General features: G+C 45.5%; 1 protein-coding gene across 1 annotated transcript in view; it reads right to left on the bottom strand.

The window, feature by feature from the left end:
• Positions 1 to 310: 310 nt before the first annotated feature.
• Positions 311 to 18584, bottom strand: part of LOC311142722 (pro-neuregulin-2, membrane-bound isoform-like) — a gene marked incomplete at both ends in the record, with an annotated part of 129942 nt that continues 111668 nt past the window's right edge. Inside the window, 5 exons of the mRNA XM_084178380.1 lie at positions 311 to 980; positions 3258 to 3385; positions 3716 to 3839; positions 3954 to 4056; positions 14233 to 14309. Coding sequence (XP_084034506.1) covers positions 311 to 980; positions 3258 to 3385; positions 3716 to 3839; positions 3954 to 4056; positions 14233 to 14309 — 1102 coding nt within the window. The remainder of the gene's footprint in view (positions 981 to 3257; positions 3386 to 3715; positions 3840 to 3953; positions 4057 to 14232; positions 14310 to 18584) is intronic.

The raw sequence follows: 18584 nt of genomic DNA, 5'->3' as shown, positions 1-18584 counted from the left end.
TAAGAAAGGCTACAAAAACCTCCACTGGCCCTCTGGCATCGGCATACAGCAAAAGGCACCACAATATTACTCTATTTTTTAAGTTGTGAAAAAATTGGCACGTGTTTTTATGCTGTAAATCAAAATGTACATATAAATAGAGTTTTCCCTATAAAAAAGTCTTTGCTGTTAACTAGTAGACAACTTTTGCTAAAATGAAAATAAATATTTCATTTGTTTAGAATATCTGTCAGTTATATAAAATAAAAATATTTCTTATAGGTGCAGGTTTATAGTATATAGATTTTTGTTGGTAGGTCGTCTTCTTTCTTTAGTGGGGTGCATTGTCCGGTTTGGACCGCGAGTGCGTCTGTCTGGTCTGTACGTTCCCGCGTGCACCGTGCCGCCCCGAAGAGTGCGACTGAGAAGTCCGACTGTCGGCCGGCCTGTAGATGGTGGAGGGCTCGGCATTCATATTCTGCATACTGAGAAAGGGCGTGCTCTCGCCCTCCTCCTCCTCCGACTCGCTGTCCGTCAGGCAGCTGCGAGAGCCGTAGTCCCGTGATGCCTCATATCCTCGCGGCGCTACGTGGCCGTTCAGCCTGGACCTCCGCAAGCGCCGACCCCCACCACCACCGCTGCCTGACCCACTTCTCTTTGGTTGCTCTCGGGAGGAGAGGTACTCCTGCGTGGTCTCGTAGTCTTCTTCCTCAGCCAGCCGGTAGGGGCTGGATGGCAGGCTGCCCGTGCTGTCGTTCAGGTAGGTGCGTCGCTGCTGCCGATAGGGCTCCTGGCGCTGGACATCGTGCAGGGGCACCTGGTAGCGCCGCAGCAGAGGCTGGTCATCTTCCAGAGGGTAGGGGGTGTGGGCGGCTGGCGGAAGGGACATGGCCTGGCTGGTGTTGGGGGAGGTGATCTGGAAGGTAGGCACCTGCGGGGGCAGTGAGTAATGGAAGTCCACTGGAGAGAGGCGGGCCGGCGTCGTCAGGGCCGACACATACCTGTGGTGAGGGTGAAGATGGGGTGGGGAGTGGGGAGGAGAAGGGCAGGGAGAGGAGAGAGAGGACCAGGCCAAACAGCAGCAGCTGAGTTAGATGTCATGTCTAACAGAGTGACGTGGGACAGGGACCCACCATCCACAAACAGCAGTAAGAAATGTTGTTGAGTTAGTGTGCAGAGGTTTGTCAGTTGTGTGTGGATGGTGTTTGTGATATCCTGTTTGTCTGTACAGTCAGTTTGCTATATCTTTGTTATGTTCATGAATGCGTTCATCTTATTGGTTAATGTGACCTTTAGCCAGTGTTGGGGAAGCTACTCTGAAAATATAGTTAACCAAGCTACCAATTACTTCACACTGGAAGAAGTTAAGCTACACTAAAGCTACCCTTAAGAAACAAAAAGTTCACTTAACTAAAGTTTATTTGAAAAAGTAGTTCACCACATCCAAACTACTTTGTGAAAAATTATCATATGTAAATCTGAAATGTCATTGACTACAAATTGCAAGGATCACATCACTTTGGGGTCATAATAACAGAAAGTGTTATTTAGCTTATTAAACATAAAAACGATGAAAAAGAAAGGAAATTCTTGCCTACCTCACCCATATTTTATTAGATTTGTGCCAAAAAAAAAGTAGCGTGTAGTTCCAGTAGTTAGCTACACTGCTACACGGCAAAAAAGTTATTAACTACTGAAAACACTACCAAGATTTTAATTTAGTTAAGCTACCACCAAGCTACTGCAAAATGTAGTTAAATGCCTAGTTGAACTAGCCTACATGTAGTTCAATACTCCCCAACACTGCCTTTAGCCTTAGAGAAGGCTTATATCTAGGGAAAACATCAGTGTGTGTGTTGCTGTGTTGTGCTGAGTTTTGAGGTGTTATAATGTTTATATTGTACAAAGTGTAGATATGTCCCATTAAACTAGTGTCCCTCTCCCCCAGTACAGTCCATCTTCCTTCATATGTTATATGGCACTGGGGAAAAACATAGTATACACTTTAGGAAAAAGCATCTGAAAGATCCAATGGCAAATCTAAAATAAAGGTAATCACCATTCCACTGTAATCCTGTTGGAAAGATTAGCATTGTGATGCTGCCTGGCATTGTTCAGTCAAATGTTAATTATAACCCACCGTAGCTATTAGCTGAGCTCACTCTCACTAACTTAAACACTCTAAAACTAAAATCTTACCATCTTAATTGAAACAAATGAGTGGTTCCAGCTAAAATGAGTGAATAGAAACAAAAGTTCTGTAAACTTCGCTAAACCTCTGGAAAAGATGAAGATGTGTCCCTACAATAACATCTGTGCTCGATCTTTAGGCATACAGCAACCCAGGGCGGAGATCACAGTAGAGTTGACAACCACAGCCACACCAGAGACCTGCTCGCTAGAGCTCCACCCCAGAGATCAGATCTGTTGTTCTACTCTCCTTGTCTTAATGAAGCCCTTACGGTATCCAGCCTCCTGTTTTGCTGCCATACAGAGTTAGGGGAGTACAGTACAGAACAGTGGGCTTGACATAGCAAATTCTTCACAAGAAATACAGCTGTCTGTGGGCTCTCTCCTGTTGACCGGCTTTGACACGCAAAACACTTTTGACCTTAATATAGCAAAATACAACTGGATATAACTGAATTTTTATATACCTACTTTATCCTTTATCAGAACAGGACACAAAAACAGTAGCAATTTTGAGACCTGCCTGGCCTAACTCATCCTGTCTGACTATGGTAGAGTAGTAGTTGCCATTGACGCTTTCAAAGTACCCTCGCTGGCCTCCAGGGGCTGATAGAGAGCCAGCTGTAAAACGAGGCCTCCTACGGTGGGCACTAGAACATGCCCCAGTGCCATAACCACAGAGATGGGCCTATTCCTTTCCCACCTGTCGCTGTGTGGAGAGTCCCCCAGCGAGTCGAACGAGTCTCCGTAGTGCAGGCCCGGCCGGTGGGGCACAGTAAAGCCACAGTGTGCGGCACGCCTAGCCCTGGCCTCCATGCACGCAGGACTGTTGCATTTACTGGTCCCCACGGAGGACGACGTCATGCCCGGCGAGTCCGAGAGGACACTGTCAGTCCGCTCCAGGCTCCACGTCCGCTCCTCGTGTCTGAGATAAGAGAGGACCAAAACATAGGTTTCAACCAGAGTATTGTCTAGGGTGTAGGTGTATGCCTGTGTGAATTATCCTGTGTGTGTGGATGTGCATGTCAAAACATTTACCTGTAGTGCGTGTAGAGTGTAAGGTGGATGTTGAGTGAGGGCGGGGTTACCTGTGAGTGGATGAATGGGCATGGGTATAGGAGTTGTGAGATCTGGAAGACGCATGGCTGCCGGGGAAAGAGGCCACTGTTCCATGCCGTATGACTCGCTCTGTTGCAGGCACATTCTTTGAGATATACTAAAACACACAGAGAAAGGGTTTGGAGAGATGGTATGAAATTATGTAACTTTACGCACATTACTACTACAAAGACTGTCCTGACAGATTTGAAGCTCTGTTGATTGACCGTGTGTGTGTTCTGGAGGGAGAGGCTTAGTTATTGAAGGCAGTTAACCTGTGACATCACTACCCTTCAAGAGAGTACACATGGTCTACTATAGGAAAGTAAAATTATGTATCCTATAGTACAAAAACTCCACAAACGAACATATAAATAAAAAATCAACTTATTCATCCATTAATCATAACAGATCAGTCAGTAAAATAATCAATGGATGTTTGACTCACATCTACCATGGGTATCTCCTCAGGGCCAGGTCCTGGGTGATTGGGTCCGTTCGCTAGGTTCCGGTTGGGGTGATCTGCACACATGTTCTGCCGCAGGTGACTGTGCATCTTCTTCCTCTGTTTCCTGTGGAGGAGAATACCCCAGTCACTCACATAGCACTGGAGTTGAGATAACCGTCTATGCTAGGGTCTATCGAACACAGCTAAACCTATTGTATACTGCCCTGGGCTGGCTTACTTGGTTTTGCAGTAGGCCACCACACACACGATTCCCACCACCAACAGAGCCACGCAGATACCCGTGATTGTCAGGACTCTTTTCTGATAGAGCTCCTCCGCCTCTGTGGACAGCACGCGCACACACACACACACACACACACACACACACACACACACACACACACACACACACACACACACACACACACACACACACACACACACACACACACACACACACACACACACACACACACACACACACACACACACACACACACACACACACACACAGTACAAGGAAAAAAGAACAAAACAACATCAGTCCCTTGAAGTTGAAGCTGTTAACACATAATCTGTATCCCTTCACACCATATCCTGATCCCACACCCCTCCTCCTGTCTCCACAGGTTCTATACTCCTACACTAACCAATACAGCAGATGCTGCTCTCGCTCTGTACGTGTATCAAAGCGGTAGACATAATATAAGCCAGTTAAAGCTAGTAAATATGAATTGTTATTATTGGAATAATTGTTGTTTCAACATCCTTAACCAAACAAGATGCCTGGGGTACTTAGTAGAAACGCGCTCAAAATGTTTGACATTTAGATGGCTGACATTAACTGGGAATTTGTACAGCATTCTCTAGAAATGATATTAAATTCATGTTAATTACTGTAGCATACGTGTTGTGTAAATGCAGTGTGAATGGTTGGGCTGGGTTTACTGTAACTCATGTCGCTGTTATGGATCACTGTTATAGAAGCATCACTCTAATGGAGGTCTACCCAAAACAGGTTGAAACAGAAACGCTGTCCCAAATCTGCTGCTCTGATTGTAAGAGTGCCTCATTCATCCAAGGGATCGCTTCTGACGAATAGCCCATCAGATCAACACTCAGCTACATAGAGGCCTCTCATCCTCTCACTGTCCGTTCTGCTAGACCATTTTACACTGAGGCACTCAAACAAGCAGAATCGCAGGTAAGGGGTCCCTGCAGGCTTTGAACATGCTCTACATTCAACGCTCTCTAGTATAACACAAATGAATGCAAAAAATAAGATTTGTTTAACTATTGTTATTACATGTAATGTTACAAAACATTTAACTAAAACGTATTTTCAACCTCTTTCCTTTCCCATAGAAATGCTCCTGTGAGGAGGGGAGGATGTGGCTTAACCAGGGGAGAGTGGAGGGAACAAGGGAAATACGAGGGAACAAGGGAAATACAAGGGAACAAGGGAAATACTGATGGTAGTAGTGGGCCTGTGATAAATAATGTAATAAAAATGAATTGCATTTGTACAGCTCCTCCCATCTGAGGTTGCCTCTCTCTCTCTCACCCACTCCCTTCGTTCACCAGCAGCACAGGCCATTTTACATCAGCCTGTCGCTGCAACTCTGTTTTCTGTCACTATAAATAAATCACCAAGGCTACTATTTATTTATAGTGGAAAAGAGCAATAGGTCAGCCGTATTGGTTGTTATCTAGCGATAAAGAATTTTCAACAGTGAGAGGAAACATTCTCGGAGCCTCACACAAATGTACCTGAATGTAGTTCCACAATTTTTTTTTTTACAGTGAGGTCTCATAAGAAAATATACAACTCTAGTATCACAGGCAATTCCTCGGGAAAGGAGGTACTGAAAGAACAGACTATTTCTGTATGCTCTAAATAAGGTATGACATGCTTATACCACAGTAACTTAATTAAAAAGAGCACAGTCACACAAAGCATTCTACTTTTACAGACAATTCTCAACCATAGTAAAGAAATGAATGGGTGCAGGTAGAACAGAGAAGGTTGACTTACAAACAAGTATAGTGAGGTTTCAAATGAGAGGAGGATAGAGGTTAGAGGTGAAGTGTTGAGGAGATGAGGATAATAACACAGTTAAGATGTTGGGGGGGGGGGGTAGTCAACTGTAAACCTGGCATAGCATGCTAACAGGGGGCAGAGGTAGAGGAGGGGAAAACATGAAGCAAACCCTGAAGGCTTTGGTTGATAGAGGAGAACATGGGTGTCCTATTTGCAGCACTCATCCTGAGCTCCTGTCTGTGTGTCAATGATGCGGCTATGGATTCTGTCGTTGGCTAATACAAGTTGAAACATGGTACAGTTCCTGCTTTATAATAGGTGGACCAATAAAACATGTGCCATCACTATCAATTAAAAGTACAGTACGGGAAGTACTGAACAGTGTGTGTGTGTGTGTGTGTGTGTGTGTGTACGAGAGAGATAGAGGGAGAGTGTGAAAGAGAGAGAGGGAGGTATATTTGTGTGTGTGTGTGTTTACGTGTCTAAGGAGGGCTGAGAGGTTATACGACTCTTTCCGAGTAATGTAATTCAATTCACACTAGTGTTAACACTAGCCCGGTGAGTGCTAACAGAATCACATGAAACTACGCACTCGCACTGTTTATTCTGACGTAAACAGCAGGCTCGCTGAGAGCCACGGAGGCTTACGCAGATAAGTCTGAAGTCATCAAACCCGGAGAGAAGATTCCAGAGGGAGTCACACTCTAGTAGGACACCACTTCTGCCTGAGGAGAGGATGGACGGAGGGGGAATCTAGTCTACTCCATATGGGAGGATCCATGAATCAAGCAGGCTTTCATATTGATTCTACAAGTCTATACTCCCTTAAAACCAGCTCATCAAGAAACCAGCTCATCAAGAAACCAGCTCATGCTCTCCTGTCAGATTGTTTACATGGTCGAATGTATTGTACATGTAGTGATGAGGGCTGCAGATCAGGACACCCATGATAATGTTAGAGGGAGGTTCAGCTCCACAGGGCATGGCCAGTGCGTTTTTCAGCCCAATGACTTACGGTTATGGTTGATTGACAGATTGATTGGTTAATCAATGGGACCATTTACTTTAGAGTCCAGAGGGAATGGAAGCATGTCAAACAGAACGGAAGTAGATCTAATACACAGCTCTAGTCAAGCTGGGAATTCAAATGAAGGATTGTTCCATACCCATAAATTCAATCCCAAGATGCTCTGCCATTGCAGAAAGTTGACAGTTGGAAAACAACAACAACAAAAAGAAGAAAAAAAAGAAGAGAACAGTTTAGGAGAGACACCTTCCAACATAGATAACCAACAGATATATCCAGTATGTGCATTGAGCAACAGGACTGACGGGACAGTCTGAGACATGGATGGTGAGTCAAGAGTTACAGTAACAGGATGGAGCTGGACAACATCAAGATAAGACATCCAAACAAGCACCACACACAGACACAAGACAAGCAGACAAGACAACAGCAAGCAGTTAGTTAGACTAGACTATGGCATGCAAAACCAGACATCCACTGCCATAATGACTACATGGGATCTCTGGGCCAACCATTAAAGGGTAGATTAAGACATAGTGCACTACTTAGCTAATGAAACATTATATTACCACTACAGATGGGCCTCTAGTACAATAACATAGTTTTCAAAGTATAGATTAGACTCCCAGTTAATAGATTAGAATGTATTAATTAATTAAATCTATTATCCAGACTATAAGGGATGTTAGATGTTACTTCTTCTGTGACTCACTACATGGCAGTCCAATGTTAATGTTCCATTCAGCACAGGCAACTCCATTCAGGGAGGATTTGATAGGACATGACAAGTTACCATGTTATCATGTCTCATGACATGTTAACAGAAAAATCTTACCTGTTTGCAATTGGAATACAACATCAGATCAATTCATTCTGTAGTCTTGCATTATAACCGTGTGGTGGGGACGGGAGGGGCTGACTGCTAGACAATAAGTGCATGTACTGTATGAGATGTAGAACCTGTGACTGCTCTCACAGAGGGATACATGTATTTGTGAAGACACCATCAACCCCATCTAAGGACCAGCACTTTGATACTATTGACTAAGTGAAGGTGTTGCTTCATTTCATCCGCAAAGAAAAGTGATCCAGTCAGATTTGGAGGGGAGATTATATTGCATGGGAATGCCATGGGGAGAAGTGGAGAAGGGCTGCCTGCACCATTCCATCGTCTGAGCCCATACAGTATATCTGAAAGCTCACTTGCTCTACTCGGGTTGCAGCAAATCCCTGCTGTTGTCATGACAACATGCTCTTGGTAAGCCCGGCCCCGGATGAGGGGCTGAGGCGGTCAAGCTTTTTGTACAGGAGTCAATGAGATCCCTGGGGTAGGGGAAACACCCTGAGAGGAGGAGGTAAGGGAACTCTTAAGTGGGATGGATGAGGTTTGGGGAGAGAGTGTGTAGGGGTGGAGAGCATTCTATATGCTCCTATATAGTTCTGTTTTGGCCTCAAAACTAACTTCACAGCATGATAATGATTGCATTACTAGTCCAGAAATACTGAAGAGGATGATTGTATATGACAGTGGCTCTACAGTCTCCTCCGTTAATCTACACTGTTAGGGTAATCGCACAAGTATCAATACAGTCATTCGAAATGGGAGAATCGTATTCTAGCAGGTCAAGTTAACTGTTTGGAAAATGTAGCCAACAAGCAAATTCTTAGGTTATGAGATGTTTTTCTTTTTTGGCTGACTAGTAAAGTAAGTACATTTCTAAAGTCCTGTTTGGATTTACATGTTTTGCTACAGTGCTGTCACTGGAGTAGGCCTGACCTCTGTCTGTGTGCATGACAGACAGGAATGTGCACGTTTAGAGAAAATTGGTGCACAGAAATGACCTGCTCTCTGAATTCAATGACACATGTCAGATCTCGCACTGGGAGAGGGTGGAGAAAGGGTTGAGCTTCACCCCTTCTGTCTGCCTTTTCTCTCATTCACTTTGTTATTAAGTGGAGCATTCAGCTTGTTCCCAATGCTACTTGTGTGTACACGCAAAGTCGTCTCTCAAAGGGGTCACGCATGGCTGGAAACTCTTGGGGTATTTCTAAGGATAAGATTAAGATAAATGGTTTATGTACTAATGAATTAATTATATCCCTGGTTGGTCCCGATGTTAATGAAATATTTGGTCCTGTCTGATGTTTTTACAGTATTTTAATTGTGGATATCTTAATGGAAGAGGTTTGAAAGCGTCACCCACACATCCTTTCTAGGTTGTCTCAGCATGTTATTTGAGGAAAAAAGGCTTAGCTCGGTTGACTAGAGTTGACAATGAATACACTTCTTGAAAAGAGAGGTAATTGTGTTAATCTCAGTTGCACTAAGGTTAAACATAACATTACAGTAAGATAGATGTAGCTGTAGAGTGAGAGAGCTCCAACACACTGCCTTCTGCTCTGGGCTAGCACTTCAGTACAGTTGAATACAGTACCAGGCTGTATGCATGGGCTCTGGTAAAGGTCTGTAGGCGCTTATATTACATATGGTATATGTTTTGCAACTGAACAGTATACATGAGTCTGTTTCTTTAGCTAACATTCCACTCCTTTTCATTGCCAAAGAGACTGGCCTTTCGGCCAGAAGTCTGTGAGTTGTTGCGATTCTGGATGGCCAGATAGCTACCAACAATGACAAGAAACTGCCAAGTGGGGAATCGTAAGCGACTTGTTCCAGCTAGTTTCATCTGGTTCTTGATACAATGTCTTGTTTTGACTGATTTTATGTCAATGCTAATATAACTCAAATTCACTAGCTAGCTAACCAACAACTGTATCGATGTATTTGAGAGACAATAAGTGCTCATTGTGCACATTTATTTATGTTTTCAATAAACATTGGAGAAGAAATATAGTTTACATGTTGTCAACAATCTAAGCCAACCCCGTCTGTTTTGCCCCATAGTTGCACACGCATCGGTTTTGTTACTAAACAACCAACCCATCTATATGCACTTGGATTTATGGCAGAGTTTCTCATTGGTTGTTGGAAATAACATAAATATTTTCCATGATAACTTGTGGAGCCTCAAAAATAGAATTATAATAAATAACAAAGTCAAAAACAAACACATGGCACATGACATGGAGTACATGGAGTGGAATGTTAGCTAAAGAGACTAGTACCCAGGGCTGTCATTCAATGTCATGTCATGGCATATGATTTATAGTATTGCAATATTGTAGTTATCTGCAGTGCATATCTGTCAGCATCATAGAGCCCCACGGTGGAGGTGTCATAATACCCATACAACCTAGCGGTCAAACAGGGAAATGGTTCCAATCATTTTTACAACATTAATTTTTCCCATAGGGAATTTTAGAAACACTTAAAATGAGGGCTGTGTTTCATGTTGGCTTACCCTGGTGTGACATTTTGTTAACCGTGTACATCTCTCTCAGACAAGGTGACTTTTATCAATATTTTTGCCTGTATTTACCCTAAAAAATGAAATGCTAATTAGCTGCCTCAAATTTACATGTTGTCAACAATCTAAGCCAACCCTGTCTGTTTTACCCCATAGTAGAGCCAAATATATTGATAAAGGTCACCTTGTCTGAGAGAGATTTACATGGTTATCAAAACGTCACACCAGGGTAAGCCCACACGAAACACAGCCCTTATTTGAAGCGTTTCTAAAATTCCCTATGGGAAAAATTAATGTTGTAAAAATGATTGGAACCATTTCCCTGTTTGACCGCTAGGTTGTATGGGTATTAAGACACCTCCACCGTGGGGCTCTATGATTCTGACAGGTATGCACTGCAGATACAGTGGGGAAAAAAAGTATTTAGTCAGCCACCAATTGTGCAAGTTCTCCCACTTAAAAAGATGAGAGAGGCCTGTAATTTTCATCATAGGTACACGTCAACTATGACAGACATAATGTGAAGAAAAAAATCCAGAAAATCACATTGTAGGATTTTTTATGAATTTATTTGCAAATTATGGTGGAAAATAAGTATTTGGTCAATAACAAAAGTTTCTCAATACTTTGTTATATACCCTTTGTTGGCAATGACACAGGTCAAACGTTTCCTGTAAGTCTTCACAAAGTTTTCACACTCTGTTGCTGGTATTTTGGCCCATTCCTCCATGCAGATCTCCTCTAGAGCAGTGATGTTTTGGGGCTGTCGCTGGGCAACACGGACTTTCAACTCCCTCCAAAGATTTTCTATGGGGTTGAGATCTGGAGACTGGCTAGGCCACTCCAGGACCTTGAAATGCTTCTTACAAAGCCACTCCTTCGTTGCCCGGGCGGTGTGTTTGGGATCATTGTCATGCTGAAAGACCCAGCCACGTTTCATCTTCAATGCCCTTGATGATGGAAGGAGGTTTTCACTCAAAATCTCACAATACATGGCCCCATTCATTCTTTCCTTTACACGGATCAGTCGTCCTGGTCCCTTTGCAGAAAAACAGCCCCAAAGCATGATGTTTCCACCCCCATGCTTCACAGTAGGTATGGTGTTCTTTGGATGCAACTCAGCATTCTTTGTCCTCCAAACACGACGAGTTGAGTTTTGACCAAAAAGTTATATTTTGGTTTCATCTGTCCATATGACATTCTCCCAATCCTCTTCTGGATCATCCAAATGCACTCTAGCAAACTTCAGACGGGCCTGGACATGTACTGGCTTAAGCAGGGGGACACGTCTGGCACTGCAGGATTTGAGTCCCTGGCGGCGTAGTGTGTTACTGATGGTAGGCTTTGTTGCTTTGGTCCCAACTTTCTGCAGGTCATTCACTAGGTCCCTCCGTGTGGTTCTGGGATTTTTGCTCACCGTTCTTGTGATCATTTTGACCCCACGGGGTGAGATCTTGCGTGGAGCCCCAGATCGAGGGAGATTATCAGTGGTCTTGTATGTCTTCCATTTCCTAATAATTGCACCTACAGTTGATTTCTTCAAACCAAGCTGCTTACCTATTGCAGATTCAGTCTTCCCAGCCTGGTGCAGGTCTACAATTTTGTTTCTGGTGTCCTTTGACAGCTCTTTGGTCTTGGCCATAGTGGAGTTTGGAGTGTGACTGTTTGAGGTTGTGGACAGGTGTATTTTATACTGATAACAAGTTCAAACAGGTGCCATTAATACAGGTAACGAGTGGAGGACAGAGGAGCCTCTTAAAGAATAAGTTACAGGTCTGTGAGAGCCAGAAATCTTGCTTGTTTGTAGGTGACCAAATACTTATTTTCCACCATAATTTGCAAATAAATTCATTACAAATCCTACAATGTGATTTTCTGGATTTTTTTTCTCATTTTGTCTGTCATAGTTGACTTGTACCTATGATGAAAATTACAGGCCTCTCTCATCTTTTTAAGTGGGAGAACTTGCACAATTGGTGGCTGACTAAATACTTTTCCCCCCAACTGTAACTACAATATTGCAATACTATAAATCATATGCCATGACATGACATTGGAAACAGGCCCAATGTTTAATCATATACTGTGGACTTTTGTAATTGCATATCGTACATTTCCCCTTTTGTTCATGCGAAACTAGAGAAGCCTACGTGACATTTGAAGAGCTACAAGAAAGCAGACACAGATTTATGTTTTGTTAATGTAAATCTCTTTTGGATACATAAACTGCCCTTTAAAAATCTACTCACGGAGAAATACTAGTTAACAACATAGAAGTTGAAGTGCAAACACTGGGGAACATAGCAACATTGAGTGGGGCACAAAGGCATGATCCCACACAGTGTGCGGACATACATCAGAGCCAATAGCTTCAAGGCATGAGCTGCCGAGCTCAAGTTCTCCACATGCCTCTCTCTAATCTGGGTGTAATTGTGAGGTTGACGGACATCCTTGCTGGGGTTGCCAACGTGGAGCGCCGGTACAGGGTTTAAGTCTGTCGCCCCGGGCCACTAGTTCTATTCAATACTGCACTGTAATTACAGGGCAGGAACTAAGAGCTGAGGGGGACCTCTGTGAGAGCAGGCAGCCAGGGTCTGTTGTTTTACGGTGAGGATGGCATTCTGCTGCTGCTAAAGCTTGGGACTTGTTCATACAAAAACAGTGAAGAGTATTGCAGGGCAAGCTAAGAGAGATTGTGTGTGTGGTCAGGGAAAACAACTGTGAGAATGGCATTCTCCATACATGTCCTGATCCATGATGTGACTAGTAAAGGCAGGTGTTGTCATTGTTAACTGCCTGTGCATTTTATAAAGACCAGCATGTTCCGTATAAAGTGATGCAATGCCTACATGCTGACTTTGTTTATTGCATTCCCATGGGATTTAGAGATGATACATGAACGGATAGTCAAAAATGACCCTGGGATAGTTTGTCTTATCAATAACAAATTGACAAAAGATACAAATAAATTAGAAAATTAGTCAATTTGTATTACAATTAGCAATGTCATTAAGCTAAATCAGGTGTCATCAGTCTAATTCTTAACAGCCATGTCACCTGACATACATGTTGGATAACTAATGCAATATAAATCAGGGTCTTTCTGTCCATGGATCAGCACTAATTTTATCACAAATTAATGTGTTTGATTCGATATCATACAAGCATTATTGTCATGTTGTTAGGGAGGGTTTGATATTGTATCATTTGTTTTTCATTAGACTGCGCTGCCGTGCAGTCAACTAGTAGTAGAGTTTTCAAATATCTGGAGGTACACTCAGCAATCCAACTCAGTTAGGGTTATTTCTAGCAGAGCACATGCAATTACTGTACATATTAACGTCAAGGACATTCAGTACCAAGTCACATGCAGACGTCCAGTGTATGCATCGCTATGCTAATTCTCTCTAATGCAGTAATTTGTTCTAAAATTAGAACATCAACAAATGAACGGTGTTGGTCTGAGGGGAGCATCGCCACGGGACAAGGTAGTTGAATTGATGAGTCAACAGACACAGATGGTAGAATAACAACTATGAAGGGCAACACAACACGGCGCCCATGCCTCAAGTCAACGTGCAGGACAGACAGACAGGACAGGACAGGACAGACAGAAGAGGAAATGGACATACGGTAGAAACTGGCCATGACGTAGTTTTGACAGCGGTCACCAGTAAAGTCATTCGGACACCTGATGGAAGGAAACAAAACCGCAAAAAGAGAGGGAGGAGGGAGGGAGAGAGAGAGAGAGAGAGAGAGAGAGAGAGAGAGAGAGAGAGAGAGAGAGCACGGGTGGGGGGGGGGGGAGGATATGCACACGAGACAGGGAGGAGGTGAAGGGAGAACGAGAGAGAGAGACAAAGAAAGAGAGAAGCAGAAAAACACTGAATTAGAACCGCAGCAACACCACGGACAGTAGAAGCAGAGTGATCCCACCGGTGACACCATTGTGCCGCACACCACCCATGGCTTTGGTTGACCTGAGAGGGAGGAGGATGAGGAGAAGGAAGAGGAGGACTATAGAGGTAACACAGTGACAACCGTGACTCTGTTCTCAGCTGTTGGTGTCATGTGAACATACTTTTGTAAGGATTGGGCATGCGCAATCGTAACGGCTCAGTCTGCAAGCACCGCGGGCCGAAGTATCCATCCGGACATCTGGGGAGGAGGAGAGGTACAACGTGATATGGAAAACACAGCACTGAACTCTGTACACACGTTAATGGTGAAGGCCTGAGAGAGGTTACATTACAATATGCAATATTATGGTGGGGCAGAAACATGGTTCTTCTACCGGCATCCCTGCCTCAGTGTGCTATATATTACAAAAACATTACTAGGTTTTGGTTTACTTGCTTAGTAAAGTAATTGGGTTAGCAATTAGTGCCGCTCAACAAGTGTGAATTTCTCTTGCTGAACAGAAGGCAGTTGACCATGAGGACTTCTTTGTTGCTGTATCATCTAACAATCAATAGTGTCATGAGTTCAAACAAATTAACACTCGTAGGTTAATTTATACTCATTAAGGCAACATTTCCACACCACCAGTTCTTAGCAAACCAACTGCAGCAGTACCCAACGGCATCTGTCGATAAATAATCAGGAACGTGGAAGCATAGAAATTGAAATATTGGGATTGAGGCATATAGCTGGATCGAACAACAGACACTGTAGGACATGGACTCATCTCAACATTAGACAACTTTTGAAGGGCTGAAAACGTCTGGATTCTGGAGTTAACCATCACTTTAACAAACTGTGCCTTTGCATTGGATGGCACTTTATAAAACAGCCAGAGGAAAACATGGCTGGCAGAGTGAGAGTGAGTAGGAGGGTACACTGTTCAAAATACTAAAGCATTCCCTTTTTTTCAGTCTCTCTTCCGCTCCCTCTCTCTGAATATCTAAAATTCTGCGGATATAATGCCGCCCGTCCCCACCTCCCCCTCCGTGTTGCAGACAGGCTTTAACTGACAGGTACACCGGTGAGGAAGGCAGAGGTCATGGAAACAATGTTGCCCTGATTGAGAGTGCCAGAGGGGTGGGCCTACATGATTTTATTTTATTTATTTTATTATTATAGTGTCATGCATCTTCAGGATGCCCAGCCCACATGGGCTTATAAAACACTGTATTTGCTATAGCAAAATAAAATAATCATGTCTATATATGCACACATACATATATATATATATAAACATACGTTCATACGGCAGTGAAAAATAATTGAGGGAACAAAAAAACATTTCAAGTATACAACTTACATGTACAGGTAGAGGGGTGCAGGGGGAGGCCGACCCACAGGGACGAAACAACCCCCTCTAATCACACCATCCCCCTCTCCTTCTCTCTTTCTACCCTCTTGACCTCTTCCTTTTTCACGTGGGCTTGCAAATAGCCCTCCGTCGTTTGACTTGGGTCACGTGTAGTAGTGTAATCATATTTTGAAACTTTATTAAGAAAAACATTTTAAAAGAAAGAGGCCCCCGGCCTCTGCACTTTATCTTATAGCAACCACATAAATTGGCCATGATGTTCGTTCCTCTTTCTGCCTGTCTGGTTCAGCAGAGTGCATTTCATTTGGTAAAGACAGTTGACTCACAGAGTTACAGTGTCACGTCTCATGTTGGAAAGCTCTGTTGAGTTTGCTCTTGAACCACCACAACCATATTTATGGGGACACCTGTCCACTTAATCAAAAACGCTGCAGCAGCCCCTCCCACAATCATTCTATTCTTCTTCTTCTTCTGACTCCTCTGCCCCCCTCTCCCATAATCCTTTCAAATCAGGATGTGCTGTTCATTGAGCGGTGCCAAAATGTCACACTCTCTCTCCACCAACGGGACCGCCAATCCAACAGAAGCAATTCCTCATGATTTATGAGATTTACAAAATGCCTCCCAGGAGTATTATGCTATTCCTTGCCAAATTACTCTTACTGAGTGATATGTTAACCTGAGGATCACACAACAAGGGCTTCTGGAGAAATGACTGTCTCCGTAAAATAAACAAATGTTGAACTCAGTCCTCATAAAATAACACACTTATAGAGCACATATTGAAACAAATCAAAATCGGTTTGAGTGTTTAAACAGGATTAAATATCTTCTTTCAACATAAACCAAGCAAACCCATTGTCACGCCCTGACTCTGGGGACTCTTATTTGTTGAGTCAGGGTGTGATTTTCTATGTGGTGTAGATCTATGTTTATAGTCTAGTATGTCTAGATCTATGTTGGCCGGTGTGGTTCCCAATCAGAGGCAGCTGTCGCTCGTTGTCTCTGAGAGGGAGGCGCTACAGGAGGCTAAAAGGGAGAAGGAAAGTGTAGAGGCACGGCGAGAGGAGCTGGTTAGGCAGCAGAAGGAGCGGGGGTTAATAAAGGAACCCAGTCCCGCGCCTCGCACCAAGCAAGTGGTGCGTGTCGCCAGTCCGGTCCGGCCCGTTCCTGCTCCCCGCACTAAGCCAGTGGTGCGTGTTCCCAGTACAGACCGACCCGTTCCTGCTCCTCGCACCAAGCCAGTGGTGCGCGTCGCCAGCCCGGTCCGGCCCGTTCCTGCTCCCCGCACTAAGCCAGTGGTGCGTGTTCCCAGTACGGCCCGACCCGTTCCTGCTCCTCGCACCAAGTCAGTGGTGCGCGTCGCCAGCCCGGTCCATCCTGTTCCTGCTCCTCGCACCAAGCCAGTGGTGCGCGTCGCCAGCCCGGTCCGGCCCGTTCCTGCTCCCCGCACTAAGCCAGTGGTGCGTGTTCCCAGTACGGCCCGACCCGTTCCTGCTCCTCGCACCAAGACAGTGGTGCGCGTCGCCAGCCCGCCCCGGCCTGTTTCTGCTCCTCGCACCAAACCAGTGGTGCGCGTCGCCAGCCCGGCCCAGCCTGTTCCTGCTCCTCGCACCAAGCCAGTGGTGCGCGTCGCCAGCCCGGTCCGGCCCGTTCCTGCTCCCCGCACTAAGCCAGTGGTGCGTGTTCCCAGTACAGCCCGACCCGTTCCTGCTCCTCGCACCAAGACAGTGGTGCGCGTCGCCAGCCTGGCCCGGCCTGTTCCTGCTCTTCGCACCAAGCCAGTGGTGCGTGTCGCCAGCCCGGCCCGGCCTGTTCCTGCTCCTCGCATCAAACCAGTGGTGCGTGTTCCCGGCCCGGCCTGTTCCCGCTGCTCGCACCAAGCCAGTGGTGCGTGTCGCCAGTCCGGCCCGGCCTGTTCCTGCTCCTCTCACCAAGACAGTGGTGCATGTTCCTAGTCCGGTTCGGCCCGTGCCCGCTCCTCGCACCAGACCAGTGGTGAGTGTGTCCAGTCCGGCACGGCCCGTGCCCGTTCCACCGGTGCCTGATCCAGCTCCGGTCAGCTGCTCCAGTCCGGAGCCAGACCAGTCCACTCCACCGGTGCATGATCCAGCTCCGGTCAGCTGCTCCACTCCGGAGCCAGAGCAGTCCACTCCACCGGGGTCTAGTCCAGATCCAGGTCAGCGGCTCCACTCCGGAGCCAGAGCAGTCCGCTCCACCGGTGCCTAATCCAGCTCCGGTCAGCAGCTCCACTCCGGAGCCAGAGCAGTCCGCTCCACCGGGGTCTAGTCCAGATCCGGTCAGCGGCTCCACTACGGAGCCAGAGCAGGCCGCTCCACCGGTGCCCAGTCCAGCTCCGGTCAGCGGCTCCAGTCCGGAACCTGAGCAGTCCGCTCCACCGGTGCCTGGTCCAGCTCCGGTCAGCGGCTCTAGTCCAGACCCAGACGTCAGCCCCTCTCCAGGTTCGGGGTCTCCCACACCAGGGTCCAGACAGGGCTTGGAGTATAGTGGGAGGAAGGAGAGGGGAAGCAGTGCGCCGAGGTCCAGACCAGACCAGGGGCGCAACAGGGAGGCGGAGAATAGGTGGTTGTCACGCCCGGAGCCGGATCCGCCTCCGAGGTGGAATGCCCACCCGGCCCCTACCCTGTTAAGTAAAGGTTGTGCGGTCGGAGTCCGCACCTTTGGGGGGGGGGGTACTGTCACGCCCTGACTCTGGGGACTCTTATTTGTTGAGTCAGGGTGTGATTTCCTATGTGGTGTAGATCTATGTTTATAGTCTAGTATGTCTAGATCTATGTTGGCCGGTGTGGTTCCCAATCAGAGGCAGCTGTCGCTCGTTGTCTCTGATTGGGGACCATAATTAGGCAGCCTATTGGCACTAGTGGGTTGTGGGATCTTGTTCCGTGTGAGGTATGTTGATGTGTACCTTGGACTTCACGTTTCGTTTAGTTTGTTGTTTTGTCGTTGTTTATTCGGTTCAAATAAACATGTATGCATATCACGCTGCGCCTTGGTTCAACCAGTCGTTCAACGAACGTGACACCCATACATAGCCCACTAGCATTTAGGCAGAACAAATCCCTTAGACTAAATTGACAGTATTGAACCCAAAGGCAGTTAGCAGTCAGATATCTGATGAGTATTCTCCTTAGGGAGTC

The sequence above is a fragment of the Coregonus lavaretus genome (assembly GCF_964263955.1).
Source record: "Coregonus lavaretus genome assembly, chromosome: 15".
In the NCBI taxonomy this organism is placed as follows: domain Eukaryota; kingdom Metazoa; phylum Chordata; class Actinopteri; order Salmoniformes; family Salmonidae; genus Coregonus; species Coregonus lavaretus.
This window is presented reverse-complemented; position numbering and strand designations above follow the sequence as displayed.